This window comes from Schistosoma mansoni, chromosome 3 (genome assembly GCF_000237925.1).
Source record: "Schistosoma mansoni strain Puerto Rico chromosome 3, complete genome".
NCBI classification, from domain to species: Eukaryota; Metazoa; Platyhelminthes; class Trematoda; order Strigeidida; family Schistosomatidae; genus Schistosoma; species Schistosoma mansoni.
Window position 1 is genome coordinate 16,800,489 of NC_031497.1, and position 16,481 is coordinate 16,816,969.

A 16,481-nucleotide genomic window follows, 5' to 3' on the forward strand; every position below is an offset into this window, starting at 1 on the left:
TTTAAATCCAAGATTTGGTTTTTCGATAATATATTCAAAAATGCTAATTATCATGTAATATGATAAAATCGTTTGTAAATGAGTAATTTTACAAGCGATATTAAAGGTTATGAATGTAGCATATAATCGAATTTTTAACTACCTATGAATTGTTTTTCGATTTTGCTCTGTAGAAGTAGACTTTTTTCTTCGTTTTTATCAACATAGTGATAATTCACATCTAGACATTAAATAAAATGATGAATAAAGCAATGTTTCTTTTCAACTAGTTTTTATTATGATTGTACACTTGACCATACACTAAGAATAAATTAAACTAGTCAAGTCGACCTGGGTTATATAGTAATATTTACAACTTTAAATGTGTTTAGAAATAATAGCGAATGATGAATAAAACACGTATAAGTTAGAGTGCATAAAGTGAACAATGTTTTAAGGTATTTATTGATAAATGAACAAATTACAATGTGCAGATAAAGGATTAATAATAATAGAATGGATGAAGTGTTGAGTATTAGTAACAGTTACTCAATGAAGAATTTGTAGGATCGATAATAGGATATTAGGATTGACAAAGTATTTGACAAAAAGTTCAATATTAGTAATAACAGTCGGAATATGTAGCCGAAGGATTGTCGGGTAATAAAATTAATTAAGTATAAAGAAGAAACTTCAGAATTCAAGTAAGAAAACTCAAGTGGACGAGAATCGCGGAATTATGAAAAGTAGGCCCGTTCACTTTTATAGGACTTATGTTAATGTCGAAGTTAGAGAGGGGTTTTACATTCTTTTAGGTACAGGGGTCGGGTTTTTGGGATGTGGATTGCAATAGCTTCAATGGCTTCAAGAAGACAAACCCGTAAGCTATGTGCATAATTTCGGAGGCCATATTAAAGTCAACTTAATCTCATGTGTAAACTAAATGAGTGAGAATAGAACTCATTATTATTATCAAATGTTCTTTGCTCACCCAGTCGATATGCTGTTCCATAACACTTTGATAGACAATAACACTAAAATTATGTGACGTGCCTTGTCAGTTTGTTTTATATATGATCAGTTCCGTCTATCACACCACAGGAAAGCGATTAGTACAAATCCTGAAACTGTCACATCAAGATATTGTCTATTTCTTTCCATTTACAACTTCAAATTGTCGTCAATGTATTTTTGAAAATGACAGGTTCACTATTTAGTTACTTATTATCTTATCAGTAGTTAGTCTGATGTTTACCTGTATTTCTGAACTTTAAAACAGAACTGAATTTTGCCAACTAATCCGTTATTCGTTATTGATATCACATAAAACATTACTGGACCGTTTACATAATGAGAGTGTTGCAGTTCAAAAGAAATTAGCTTATGAAATAGCGATTCTTGAGGGAAAGGTTAGTTAACGGTATTTTTAAAATGGTTCATTGGGTTTTTGTTGTTAATGGCAAGTTTTTGATACTATTTTAAACGCTTACATCCCAAATTGTGGGCATTCCTGGAACTGTAATACTCTGTTGGTTCAATTTTTTGTTGCTAGATCGTTTAGTGTGTGACAGAGCTTTGCTTGAGTGTTTTAAATATAGGCCCTTTAATTATTCGAGAATATCTCCAGTCTATTACACTTTCGTTATTGACATTTTGATACTATATATACCTTTCATGCCACAAGGCATAATTCAAAAACATATGATTAATCGATGGATTACATAAATAAAAACTTCCTTTCCACGTCATTCTACAAACTATCTTTAATAAAACTGCCTTACGTAAATTATCCTCTTAATTTCTGATAGGCTTAACAATTTTAGAAAACTTCACGGAATCAGTTTTATGGACGAGTGTTTTTAAGCAAGAATAAGGAATAAATTATGGAGTGAATCGCATTCATTTCATTCGCATATTCACTACTTTGTACTAATAAACGAAATGTTTTATAACTGTAATTGTAATATATAGATGGACGTTTTAAATGCGAATAAGACCATGATGTAATCGGGGATAAGAACCATTTGTAAGTTGTTTTGATTACGCTAGATAAAGTGGGGATAATGGCAGTAATTACCAAATAAAAACAATGTTGAATTGGTTATAACAGTGGAGACAATAATACTGATAATGATAACAATAATTGTGGGGCGTATGAGAAAATAAGAGCATCTGAATGCTTATTTTGACAAACGGTCAAATATTTTATTGAATAATGTTCAAATGGCAATAGGAGTTATAAAAACCACAAAGCAGAGATGAAAGCTGAAATAAAGTTGAATTATTGTCAACAGATAAAGATGAGGTCAAAAAACAAACCCGAGAACATAAAGGGAAATGAAATTCAACCGTGAGCTAGTCACCGTGGCAGTGCCAGGTGCACATTAATTGTGTTTTAGACGATGAATAGCTGACACCTCTGCGTAACGTAGAAGTCTACGGTTATTCTGTCTATTTATTACTTGAAAGACAGTACTAGGATCTACTGAATGACCCATGTCCAATATATGTTTTCCTATGACACTGTTGGGTAGTTTGGAGTAAGTCAAAGTCAGTCAGTCAGTTACAACGTAGAACTTCGTACGTACGTACATCAGTTCGAGTTGCCATACCACATTAGCACAGAGATGCAGTTGTCAATTCAAATCCCATAGTGGTAGAAGTAGTAAGAGTATAAGTATTATGTGACAAATAAGGGTTTGAAGATGTTATTCAAGGGGTATAATACAGTGAAATAAATTTGGAAAGAGAAAAAGGATAAGGGCATGAAGAATTCAGAAGATTAGAATTTGGTAGAACACAAAGAGTGTATGCACCTTCGCCATTGCAAACGATTTTGAGCCATGTCATTCAAGGTCTCTAACCATCGGTTGCTATCATCTCGCTAGTCCCAACCAGGTAGTCTACACCTACAAACATGGCTCAGTTCACTTGTCAGTGACTCCATGGATTTATGCCATGTTTTGGTCTGGCCGCCCCTAGCTTTCTTCCAACCTACTCCTACACCATGGAACATTGCACGTCTGGGTAGCCGGTGGTTGGGCATACGTAACACATGTCCCAGCCATCTCAACTGATGAAGTTTCACTACTTCATCAATCGATTTGCCATCCTTACCTAGTACCTGTTTCCTAACAACTGCATTACTTACCCGGTGGTCCCAGGATATACGAGCAATGCGTCGAAGACATCTATGATCGAATACTAGTAGCCTACGAATATCCTCTACTCTTATCGGCCATGTTTCACTGCCATAAAGTAGGACGGAACGGACTGCTGCACAATAAACCCGTCCTTTTGTTGCTAGACGGATATCTCACCTACGCCATAAATGGCGCAAGTTGGCGAAAGCTAGACAAGCCTTCTGTATCCGTGCTGAGATTTCGTCACACACCAGACCACAAGGGTTGATGAGATTCCCAAGATAAATGAAGCTGTCAACACGCTCAACTACTTCACTCCCTATCATTAGTTCAGGTGTCGATGCAACCCAATCCTGAAGTAACATTTTGCACTTCGAGGGAGAGAATCGCATCCCGAACATGCCTGCATAGTTGCTTATAGTGGTCAGAAGACTCTGCATTTTGTCAGAGTCTTCACCGAATAAAACTATGTCGTCGGCGTATTCTAAGTCAACAAGTGAGCCTCCCGGTAAAAGTTGAGATGATGAAAGTGATATCTCTAAAAGCATGTCAACGACAAAGTTAAACAAGAATGGGGAGAGTGGACAGCCCTGACGAACACCACTTGAGGTAACCAATTCTGATGACAGTTCTCCATAGGCTCTAACTCGACCAGTTGTGTTCGAGTAGAGAGCCTTTATGAGGTTAATGTACTTCTTTGGTACTCCTTTCATTGACAAACACTGCCATAGAACCTCACGATCAACGGAGTCAAATGCCGCCTTAAGGTCAAGAAATACTACTATTGTGGGACATCTGAATGTGTGTCGATGTTCTAGGACCTGACGTAGAGTAGATATCTGGTCTATGCAACCATGTCGAGGTCGGAAACCAGCCTGGTTTTCTCTAGTCTGCTCTTCACGAGCTTTGGTTAGGCGTCCAAGTATTATTGAAGCTAATATTTTAGACACTATATTAGTCAAACTGATCCCTCTGTGATTGTCACAGGAGGACTTTTGTCCTTTCTTATAGACTGGCACAATCAGTGATTGGGACCAGTCAGATGGAATTACGTCCAGTTCCCAGATTCTACCTAAGACCTCAGTCAATCTCGTTGCTAGTACTGGACCACCATCCTTAAAAATCTCAGGGGTAAACCTGTCAGGGCCTGCGGCTTTCCCTCGCTTCAGATTTCCTATAGCTTTTTCAACCTCGTAGAGAGTTGGAGGACTTACCTCAATTTGCCATTCAGGATGAATGGGGATCGTGGGTAACTGAAGTGTGGCTGAAGGCCAGTTGAACTGATCCCTAAAGTGTTCTGCCCATCTATCCAATCTCCTGGATTGAGAATGAATAATATGCCCATCTTTGTCTGAGATAGTTTCGCTAATAGTTGGGTTCCTAATGCCGGTTTCTTTAATAAGTCTGTATAGCTGTCTGCTGTTACCTATTGCCGCTGCCTTTTCCGTTCATTGCGTAGGCTTCTTATTAGCCTTCGCTTAAGCTGACTTCGCTCTTCGTTATGTTCAGAGCCAGGTGGGATGCGTTTTCGAGCATCTATCAGTGCGGTAGATGCTGCCGAGATCCATTGTTTCTCCCTAACCTTATAGCTTACCTTACTAGCGGATATCACTTCTGTTTCCACAGCTTTTGGAATGTCATTCCACGCTGCCTCAGGGTATGCACTACTTACATGGCTGCCTAACTGTTTTTTGTAGTTGTTCCTGAAATATATTCTTAGCTTGCTTATCATTAAGTAGGACCCTTAGAGGCTTCCCTGCAGTGTCTTTCCTACATCCAGTAAGACGCAGACAGATACGTGCTCGCACTAGAGCATGATCTGAGTCTAAACATGTGCCCCAGAATGATCGACAGTCTTCTATCGAACCCCTCCATCGGTGGCTGATAGCGGTGTGATCTAATTGGGTCCAACGTTGGGGCGAATTCGGGGGTCACCATGTCAAAAGATGTTCTTCCTTATGCTTAAAGTTAGTATTTGCAAGAAATATACGGTTATCTGAGCACAGCGGCAACGGACGGTCGCCATTATCTGTTCTTTTAGCCACGACACCATAAGATCCACCCAGATGTCTTTCCCTTTCACTTAGTTTACCTACTTGAGCATTAAAGTCACCAGCCACTATTACTACATCAGAACGCCTAGCTTTCGGAGAAGGTCAGAAAGTTTCCTGTAAAACTCATCTTTTATATCGTCTGAGCTGCAGTCAGTGGGAGAGTAGGCAGAGGCGACGAGTTTCCCTATCTTTCCGAGTCCTTACTGATCCGTTTAGTCGGACAGCGCATAGACGACTGTCTACTGGGATCCAGTCTAAAAGAGCTAGTTCTGCCCTAGGACTTAATGCTATACCTACTACAGCGAGTCCACGGGAAGCAGCATCAGGGCTTCCAGATACACGAAGCGTGTATCGAGATGGTTCTTTATTTTGATTAGGTGAGGTCAAATGAGTGACGCTACTCGGATCTTGTATGCGCGTTTCGGAGACGCAGCACACATCGATGGTGTAAGATTCTAGAGTCCTAGCTAAGGAAGCCTGTTGTCCTATTTGGCACAATGTTCGGACATTAAAAGTTCCTATATGTAGTTTAGAGCGTGGTTTCAGGAGACCAGGAATAACGTTCCATGTACTTGAATCGTTTGCCCTAGCGGTGCGAGGAGATAAAAGGACGTGGGAAGGGTTAGTCGTGGAAATAAGAGAGTTATTAGGAGGTGTAGGAAGGATTTGAAAGTGACCAACTTGGTCTCGTGTGCAGTTACGGGTATGAGGGCTAATATCACTTCCCGGCTGCCCACACCGTGGAAGGGTATTTCTTGAGGGACCTGAAAAAGAAGTTGGATTAGTGTTGGTCTTAACGACCTGGGAGCGTGACCGCAGTGCCCAAGGGACAACTGCTTGAGGTCTGTCACGCACGGCCTTTTTGTGGGGGATTTTTGACGTGTTAGCTCCGTTCTTCAAAGGACCTTACCGCCGGAGACGGATATCCGTGGGATAAGGCGAGGTGTGCATTTTTGGTGTCGACCTTTTCTAACCCCACTCCTCCTTGTGGGAAGGCAGCATCGCTGTCATGCTGGTTGTCTGAAGGAAACACCTTACTGCTGTCACACCTCTGTACAGTCGGCAGTACGACTTCGACTTCGGATCTTGAGATTGCTGCTTTTAGTCTTACCACTCTTCAACCGACCTGTCTGGCATGGTAGGACCTCGAGGAACGATTGTTCCAGCCAATATAGCTCGATTGGTTCATCACGATAGACAAGCCCGACCACCACGTCAAGGTAGCAGAACGGTCGGGTTAGTCAAAAATAAATTGTCATCTTGTTGACATTTAAGGGAAAGTTATCGGGGACTGATATGCTTGATTCTGTTATGAGTTCACCTTACTCGGTAAACGGAACGAAGATCAAAGACACAGTAACACGACAGGCTATTCTAATCCATTGTCCTCGGCCCCGCTAACTAGTGAGAAGCCCAGGTTGAAAGTGGGGAAGATATATTCCATAAGCAGCCAGAAGCACAAGCAATCCCAACAGGTACAAATCAAACTTATACATACAGCATAAAATTGTTCTTGGGGAGCTTTACAAAATAGCATACTGAAAGATACAACGAACCAATAACGTTTAAGATTTTCCCAAGTGGGAAATACGACATGAACGTGAAAAAGAGCTCTTTTTGGAGCAAAAACAAAGAAATTCATTATTTCAAAATAAAATTACAAAAATGCAGGACTTGGATCTTTCAATCCTTTGTAATCCTCTGGTTGAGGTTTGGGTGATAGTGCAATTAAGTTACTTGGGACTTTATCAAATCTGGCTCAAAATAGACTTCGATATCAGTCCTGATGTAATTTACCATTCTTTCTTATAAAAAAGTGAGAACTTTTTTAACTGGAAAGATTCTTTCTCGTATTTTTATACACTGAGCTGCTCATCTGATTACAGACTAATATCGTTCACTTATTTCTATTCATTCATTTGTTTCTGATTATATTCACCCTTACTGATCTATTTCTTCATTATCTCATATTCTAATTTGTATGGCTCATATTTATTTTGGTTATCATTTTTCCCATTGTTTATGTGTTCAAATAAATAAATGAAATGTACATTTTGTCATCTTTTATTTGAATTTGTATTTTTGAGACGCTTATTTAATAGGGTTTCATTTACAAACTCATTAGTTTACTGATAAAATCACCAGCTACTTCGTCATGTATTTCTGAAATTCGAATCCTAAAAGAAAACAGATGATGTCTTCACCTTCTAGTCTTAATCTGGCAGTTGAAAAACAATCAAAAAACCCAAATAATGTCTTTTTTCGTGAATCAGCATTTTTTATACATCTGAAGATAATTTTTATCGCTTACTATGTTCAGCTAGATAGCGATTGAAATCCAAAGACCATTGTGCAACTCTTTTGTCATATTATACGTCTGCCTAACATTGCAGAAATCTGCGGCTATACATGACGTCGAAATAAAGGACCTTCAGTTTCGTAGACTACTGGTATTTTTAAATTTCTCCAGTCGATTTCACTCCTTAATGAAAACTTGTCAGATTGAATTACTTTTCGCAAACCATTTATTTAAACTTACATATTTATTCAATTCAACGACAGGTTTCTGATATTTAATCTTTTTTGGTTGTTGAAATAATCTTTTTTATTCAGGCCAATAATCATATGAAAGCTTTAAAATATCTTATTGAAGATATAAATGATTATAAAGCCGCATTGTACTATTGTCTTACATTCAGCCGTCAACAACCTATTCATTATAGCGCACGTAAAAATGATACTAATGTACAATGTAATACAATAGCAGTAAATTCACTTGATAATTGTCATTATTGGGACCAGTTTGAATTTATGGAAGGTGATTCTAACAATCAATCAATATTCTCCTTGTTATTTACAACATTTGTTGAAATCTGTCTTGATAGGTAAGAATTTAACTTGATTTAGATTATAGTTTACTATTTATAGATTATTATCTTCATACTAACGAATATGTAGGAGGGTTTTTTAAACTTGGTTTATTCACGTGAATTGCTTAAAAACTTTACAATCTGTATTAAATCAATATAATGAATATTAAATGCGTGCTAACTACTGATTAGGGTCGATTTTGAGTTCTTGAAGTTATTTTGTGGTATTATGGTCTCTTTATTCAACTTTGTGACCGGATGATATTGTACTCGTCGTAAATTTTATGTTCAATCTTAAGATTAGTCATGGACATGCTCCACTGAGGAGCATCAAATTAAAAGAAAACGCACTTTCAAATCTGTTTAGTTTTTACTTATCACCCATTGCATAATAAAAATTACTTTCCAGTTGTAAAACTGTAGTGATCAGGAATAATGGAATTCGCAATAACTAGGAGTATTGTATATATACCAGTATCGCAATAAGTGAGATTGCAGTGAGCACATCTAGAAATATTGTATTTGAAAATCAACTGAACCACAGAATCGCTTACAAAAGAAATAATCGATTAGTACAAATACCACAAAAACATCACGACAAAATCAATAAAGTAAATTAAGTTTATTAGGTCAGAATATTCAGAACGCCGATCTAATGAACGGTATTACAGGTGTAGTCTAATGAATTGAGAGATAATAAAAATGTTAGAGATAACTAGAATAGTCTGTGGCTTTCAAAAGTAGTTGCATTATATTGGTCAATTATTTCGTTATCAAGTGCAAGAGAAAGAAGTATACTTTCGATAAAACAATGTCTCACTATTGTCATGGGTTTTTATTCAAAAATTGTATTTATATAAAGTAATCAATCGATTGTTACTTTTAATATACATTTTTGAATAATTTTGATTTCATTGGAATTTATGTGGTTCAGAACAAGTCAGCGAATAAAATGATCGACTACATCTACCCTTACTTTTCATATCGCTTACTGAATTCATATAACTTCATGCATTACGGTATGTAGTCTTGGAGCAAATATTTGATCTGATTTTTAGTTAAATGAATTGTCAGATCAATCGGAAAACATGAAAATCGTACGTGAGTAGACTCCAGAAACATAAGTGTTGAAATATTTAATTTTAATTATATCTGTTACCTGTAAAATGTTAAGTAATTTACTACATGGGTATTATAAGTAGTAAACAGCTTTTGCGATTCCATTGAGCTAGTTTCAACGGTACTAGCATCAGGTGAATAACCATTAAAAATGAATGTGAATCGAATAACTTTCTACTTAGTGGGATGTTGTGTTGAGTTGGTTTAGACAGCTTTTTTAGTATTGTGTCATTATGTGCAAATCGCCTGTAGTTAAAACTGTGAATTATCGGTTTCGGACTCTGTTATTCAGTAGTGCCTTTTTCACTGAGAGATGTGACGATTTTTGTTTCTGTTTCATGTAGGATCGCAAGTATTCTCTATAAATTAGTCTCAAACTGAGACGAATCAATTATGGAGTGCTTCTTGGTTTTTGCCATCTTTAATTTGATTTCAGTTCGTGATGAAAAACATATTTGAATTACAAGGTGTTACATTATTTAACCATGCTATCAGAAATTATCAGTAGTTTTCAAGTATGAAATATAAGTTACATGATAGTTTTAAGAGTAATAAAAAGTACTAGTTTATAGAGATGTATGAGAAAATTATCTACTTGACGAATATCAGGAATATGAGGAACAAAAGAATTCCCCACTAATAACTTGTAAAATTAGAAGTGGTACTAAGACCATGGTGCAATAACATATTAAATGTCTCCCGTGAACATAAAGATCGGGGTCGAATTGGTGAACTGACAAAAATTACAAATTTCTGACCCAAACTCTTTAATCGAGTTTTTGCAACTTTGTAGATACTCTTGAATGGTGGTTCCTTTCAGTTGAAATAATGTAACACCCTCCTATTTTGTTATAATTTATGTGTAAAAATAAACCATAAATATGTCTGTAAAGTTCAATTAAATGATATTGTTGCAAATAAAATTTTATATACTGAATCGCTTCTTTTTTTCATCTACGTTAAATCGTAAAGCTTCTTAAAATCAAAGGAATTTATAGTTTCTGTCTATTTGTTACGTGAAAATTCAACACTTCAAACATAAAAGTGTTTTGTAACGTCAATCGAATCAAAACAACACACATACATGAACAATATTTTCAATTAAGCACTTCATCAGGCTTTACTGTAATCCTTACATGGATGTATTGAAAATATTGAACTAGTTAAGGTAACGTGTCGGTCTATTGTAACAATGAAATAGTTTTACATAGCTTCATTTAACAGGTTTATTAATAAATAAAAAATAATAACATGAATAAGAATGCTGACCTAAGAAGTAGGTCAAAGCTTGGAGAAATAAACATATCAAAATAATCAATCTTAACGAGACCATCGTAGAAGATTAAAAATGGCTGAATAGCTGTTACGTCCTAGCATGAGACTCAGTAATATGCATCCAATGCCATTCCATAAGAAATCGAACTCTAGAACGTTGGTCCTGCTTGCGAACGCTGAGCGCGCCACTAAAGAGTCACATAATTAGATGAAATAGTTTTCCAGTTCTTCTTTGTTTTCAATGATGATCTAGCTAATATCAATTCGTGATTTAAATAATTAAAAACTCCACCATATTCGTAAACTGTCTAATGCTAAAAATACTAGTGATTGAAAATCACGTACCAATAAATGTATGAATAATCATTTTAAGTATGTAGATAATTATCAATAATTCACAAATTACTTTAACCGGTCTTTAGTTTTTTCATATATGCATATAGAAATTATTGTATATTAAGCGTAAAGCTGTAAAAAAAATATCCAGTGGGGAAAAAAAAACTTTGTTCCCTTATTTGTGTTGTTTAAAATTTTCACACTATGGGAATTAAAAAAAATCGTTTCCAATCTATTCAATCATTCAAAACTTTAACAAATAAAAACAGTTAATTGAAAACTTTTAACATTGTCATATTTCTTTTTTACTTGGTTTTATGTATTCCCTTCCCTTCTTGGTTCTTTTCTCTCTCCTTAAATAGACTTCTTATTAACGAGGAGAACTCTAATGATGATATAAAGAAAATGATTTTGAATCTTCTTAATAATCCTGACTTAAAATTCAATTATTCAAAAGGTAATTAGATATTCTTTTTCTTCTATGTCATAAAGGTTAAAATTGTTATAATGATATATTAGTGTTGCTTTATTCAGTGAGTCGATACTGTTGATCCTAGACATGATAGCAACTAATTTCGTTTTAGTATACTCTCATAATTACTTAAATTGACTGTCTACTTCGTTTGATCTCTGCCTTGGTTTGTTGTTTTTCAGTTATACAAATTTCCTTGTTTGATTCAAATAAGACTCGAGGGTTTTTCTACTCGACCAACTTCTTTCCTTAGTTGCTAATGGTCCATCTATTTTAAGAATTGTAATAAGCATAATTCCCATATTGATTTGCTCGGAGTTGGCTGCTGACTGTGTGCACAATGTGTAAAATCGTTCTCAGTACCCATAGATACAATCCACTATCATCAAACCCCCTAAATGTAACTGTTTGATATTTTCGACTGACAATTTAATATTTCTCTTCATCTAGTTGGATATCAGAGTAATAAAGTCCCAATTCTTATTCTTATCTTGTATACAAGTGGCTTCACTGATCCTACTGCAGTCACAAACTCAACATTACTGACGGTTTGTCAGATAAAAGTACCATGCAAACCGGCTGTTTTTAATGTTTTCAGTGCCTATTTCAACTAATATAGATTTTTTTTACGAAAACTATCTCCGAATTAATCATATCCTTTGGAAAAGAAAGATTAAGTATTGTTATTTTTCTTCCAGTTATTATTTCGTTTACCATCAACATGGGACATTCTAGAAATCAAACCATTCCTACATAATGCACTTAGATCTACTCTTCATGAATGGTCAGAACTTCAGTTAGAATATGGTTTAACTAAATATAATGCGAAATTATCTGTTGTCGATCTCCCTAAAAAATCAAATTGTTTATTAATTGAAGATGATACTTTGTGCTCTATATGCCATCAATCAATTTATGTATATGGTCCATCCGATAGCTTTGCTTGGCTTATTCCTAAAAATCAAGTTGTTCACACTCATTGTCTATCATCTAATCAGTGATAACAATCTTTGCTTATGCAATTCCTTTTTCCTCTTATTTTGTACTTCCGTTGTTTGCCTAGTGCTTTCTTATTTATTGATTTTGTTTTTTCTTCTATACTGTTGATGATCAAAGTGATTCAAACCGACAAACTGTTCTGCACTGTATTTAGTTAACTTTCTTTTTCTTTGTTTGATGTACATACTTACCTGTTTTCTATGAGCGATTACATTTTATTGTATTGATATATACATAATATTAACAACTTTATATTTTAAAAGAATATCCACTGGTGTCATACTTTTTTAACAGTTTATCGGCCGTCTGAATTCAGCAGCATAATGAATGAACCGTTGACATTTAGAGCGATCATTTCCTAAGTTTGAGTTTTAATGTGAACACTAAGATACCAGGAAGTTTAGTTGACGAATCGTGAATAAGATAAAAACCTTCACCCTTGATTGTGTTGCAAAGTATGATCCAAAGACATAAAGAAATTTATAGATTAAAGCAATTTTATTTATTTATATATTTCAACACACTAACATTGGTACAAGGGGGCACCAAATTCATATGCGCCACACAATAACAATCAGGCTGTGAAGAGGTAGAGAATGTGACGTGCGTATGATAAAGAGAGGGAAAACAACGAACGAAAATTAGTGTATGAGGGTGAAATAATAATAATAATGGGAGAGGCAGTTCAGTTAGCAAAGGTACAACCAGTAAGAATTCTTTCAATTAAAGAAGTTAAGTCCATTATTTTTATGAAGTAAAAGAAATTTACAGTAGGATGGCCACTGGCTTCTATTCGGAACGATATATGGTAATTTCTTAAGCCACTGTATTGCGCTATCTTTCGGACCCCAGCCAGTAAGTCGTGAAGGTCCAACAGAAGCCAGTGCTGTTCAGCTTGCTTTCATACCTCGACACCATGTCCTACACTGATTTCCTCTTTCTTCAACTAGTCCCAGCGTCGGCAATTAATGCACGACGCAGAATTCTGTGGGACAACATTCGTAGAACATGTCCAAGCCACCGAAATCGGTGTTTCAAGATGGTGACATTAATTGGATTATCGTCGCCTTGCCCGGACACACTATGCCGAACCTCCGTATTACTAACACGCTGTTGCGACTGTATAATAGCAATCCTTCGGAGACATCCATGAATAAACACAGAGAGACGTCTAACATCCTCAACTCGGAGAGGCCAGGTTTCACAAGCATAAAGCAAAACTGCTCTCACTGACGCGTTGTAGATCCGATCTTTTACAACCAGACTAACATCACGAAGGCGCCAAAGGTCGCTCAGCTTGGCATAAGCCACTCTGGCTTTCACCCACGCCACCACCACTTATGCAGATACACGAGCTTCTCGACTACTTCTATTTGCTCACTACGTAGAGTGAGTTCAGGATTAGAGTCCTCCCAGTCTTGTAAGAGTACTTTGCACTTCGAAGGTGCAAAGCACATACCGTACCTACGGAGACCTATTGCCAACTGATTAAGTGAGGATTGCATGGCTTGGGCATTATCGCATAGTAAGACAATATCATCCGCATACTCGAGGTCGAGAAGTCTTTCTCCAGGCAACAGATCTACACCACCATTACTTACATCTATCAGAGATGTTTCCAGAATGACATCTATGGCAAAGTTGAAGAGGAGTGATGAGATTGAGGAACCCTGTCTAGCCACACTGCTTGAATGGAACAATGGAGGAAGGTGGTTGCATGCCCTCACTCTGTCTGAGGTATTTGTATATAGGGACTTTAAGATGTTACTAAACTTCTTATACACACCTTTCTCCAATAGACAATCCCAGAGGACAGTCCTGTCCAACGAATCGAAGGCGGCCCTGATATCAAGAAACACTACGCTTGTTGGCCCGTGATAAGTATGACGGTGTTCTAACATTTAGCAGAGGGTGAACATATGATCAATACATGCTCGACCGGAATGAAAAACAGCCTGCTCCTTCCGAGTCAATCTTTCTCCGGTTTTAAACAATCTACGAAGTATGACAGAAGCCATTAGTTTGGACGCAATCGGAAGTAGACTTATCCCCCGATAGTTGTTACATGAACGACGTGAACCCTTTTTAAAGATGGGGACAACTACCGACTCATTCCATGACGTTGGAACACTCTCTAGCTCCCAGACCTTTGTAAACAACTCAGTCAATTCCTTAGCCAGTCAGTCACCACCATCCTTAAAAAGAGCAGGAGGTAGGTCATCTGGGTCTGATCTGTAGTGCTTCAAGATTCGGAGTTCCTTGTGGACATCCTCCTCCTTAGGTGGGCGAGGCATCACATGCCATGGAGGGCAGGACAATCGGATTGATATCTGCGGGGCAGCAGACTAATTGAACTGCTCCTCGAGAAACTCGTCCAAGACATCAATAGATGCTAGTGATTGGCATCCCGTCATCTTCACAGATTGTTTCACTCACACCAGATGTCTCGCTTCTAATGACTTGGACCAGTTGAAAGAGCTTCTGGAAATTGACAGATGCAGCTACTGTTTTCAACTCATTGGCACGCTCCCACCACCAGACTTTTCGGTCCTTACTCAAGCTTTGTCCAAGTTCATTACGTAACAGTCGTTGTTTGTGGTCGAACTCACGGTCACCGGAAGTAGACCGATGTGCTTTATTGATTTGTAAGGAGCTAGTAGAAACCCAGTGCTTATAAGCAGGACGTTCCGCGAAGCCATAAGCGACTTTACTCACCATTTTCATGGCGTCATGCGATTGCGACCAATGCTAATCTATACTTTTCGGTAGGATGGTAACTAGCCTTGAACCTAGCTCGGTTTGATACTTAGTTGCAACAGAAGCTGCAACCAATTTGTTGACATCGATCCGTTTAGGACGATGAATTTGTTGACCGTTGGAACTTAGGGTAAGATTAGAGCAAACAATGGCATGACCAAAGTCAAGATAAACACTCTAAAAGAAGCAGCAGTCTTGTACACAACCACGCCGGCGGTAGCTGATCGCGATGTGATCAATCCGAGTCCAGGCTTCAGATGCAGAAGGAGGGTGTCAGGTGGCACATCGGCGATGACTGTGCCGGAAGTTAGTGCTAACCAGAAATAGGTTGTGATCTGCGCACAGTTGCAGTATACGGTCACTGTTATCTGTCTTGCGACCAACCCTATCTGTCATCCGATCTGCATTAGTGTGATAACGTTGAAGGAAGCTACTTTGAGTGGTATATGTGGTTTCAGAAAAACTGTCAGTATTCGCAGTGTGTGGTAGCATTCAATTTTCTACCAGTCAGTGATTTCAGATCGTTGAGACAGAACATGATCGTCACCGTAGGTGAGTTACTGTATAAGTTGAAGAATAAAATACCCGAAATGAGAATAAAAGGGAATACATAAGTGATGTAGTATAAAAGAAATAAAAACGAATACTATCAAATGATTGTGAATAAGGTTTGTCTGAGAGAATGTTGCAGCAAGAGAAAATTTTCCAGTCGTAGTTATCATTGTTTTGTGTGTGGGCTGTGATACTACCCAAGTGCCCAGACCGAAAAAGATAGTTTTCTTAGGAGTTCAACCCTCGAGCATTTGACTTGAAGGTCTAATCCGCAAGGCAGTAGAGCGATGTTAGGAGATTCAGTCCCATGCTATCCGGTCACCAACAATAGGTTCAAATGCCATTTCTTCCATCGGGATCTTGGGGTCCATGTGTACCATTGGTTTTCCAACTCCCCTAGGTGAACCCTCCGTGTCCACCAACCGGGTCAAAGCGCCGAACATTCGCTTTTCGTCCTCTCAATTTTGTAAACAACGCCCTTACCGCGAGAAGCTAGTGACTAGAACTTCTCTTACAGTGGCTGTATTCGCATGGCCATGTGAGAGCATTTCGAGAGGAAGAGCTGACTTTCCACACCCTCGGCCGTACCAGGGTATTTGTGGGCCATACAATTAATATAAAGGCATTACTCGAAGTAAACATATTACCGACAGTGATTAAACAAAGTACAACCTTTTACGAATGAGAAGATCTTATGATTGAATCGATTTTGAATATAGTGAAGTGAATATTATTTTGTCATAGTCTAAATTTTAATGTAATATTCTACTTTAATATTATGATTAGTTAAAGTTGTAAACTATACGAATTTTTAAACCACAAGAATTAAATCTAAGAATGTTCTTTGACCATTAATATTTTTTTGTTTAGAAGATTCTAGTGTCGTTTGGTGTGTTATTATAAAATTTTTATTGAACGAACGGAA

The 16,481-nt window shown here is 37.2% G+C and overlaps 1 protein-coding gene across 1 annotated transcript in view; it reads left to right on the forward strand.

Annotated features, from left to right (window-relative positions):
* Positions 1-12,249, forward strand: part of Smp_169800 (putative tgf beta receptor associated protein-1) — a gene marked incomplete at both ends in the record, with an annotated part of 28,004 nt that extends 15,755 nt beyond the window's left edge. Inside the window, 5 exons of the mRNA XM_018799433.1 lie at positions 1,259-1,388; positions 7,790-8,061; positions 11,139-11,233; positions 11,699-11,796; positions 11,947-12,249. Coding sequence (XP_018651222.1) covers positions 1,259-1,388; positions 7,790-8,061; positions 11,139-11,233; positions 11,699-11,796; positions 11,947-12,249 — 898 coding nt within the window. The remainder of the gene's footprint in view (positions 1-1,258; positions 1,389-7,789; positions 8,062-11,138; positions 11,234-11,698; positions 11,797-11,946) is intronic.
* Between the last annotated feature and the right edge of the window lie 4,232 nt (positions 12,250-16,481).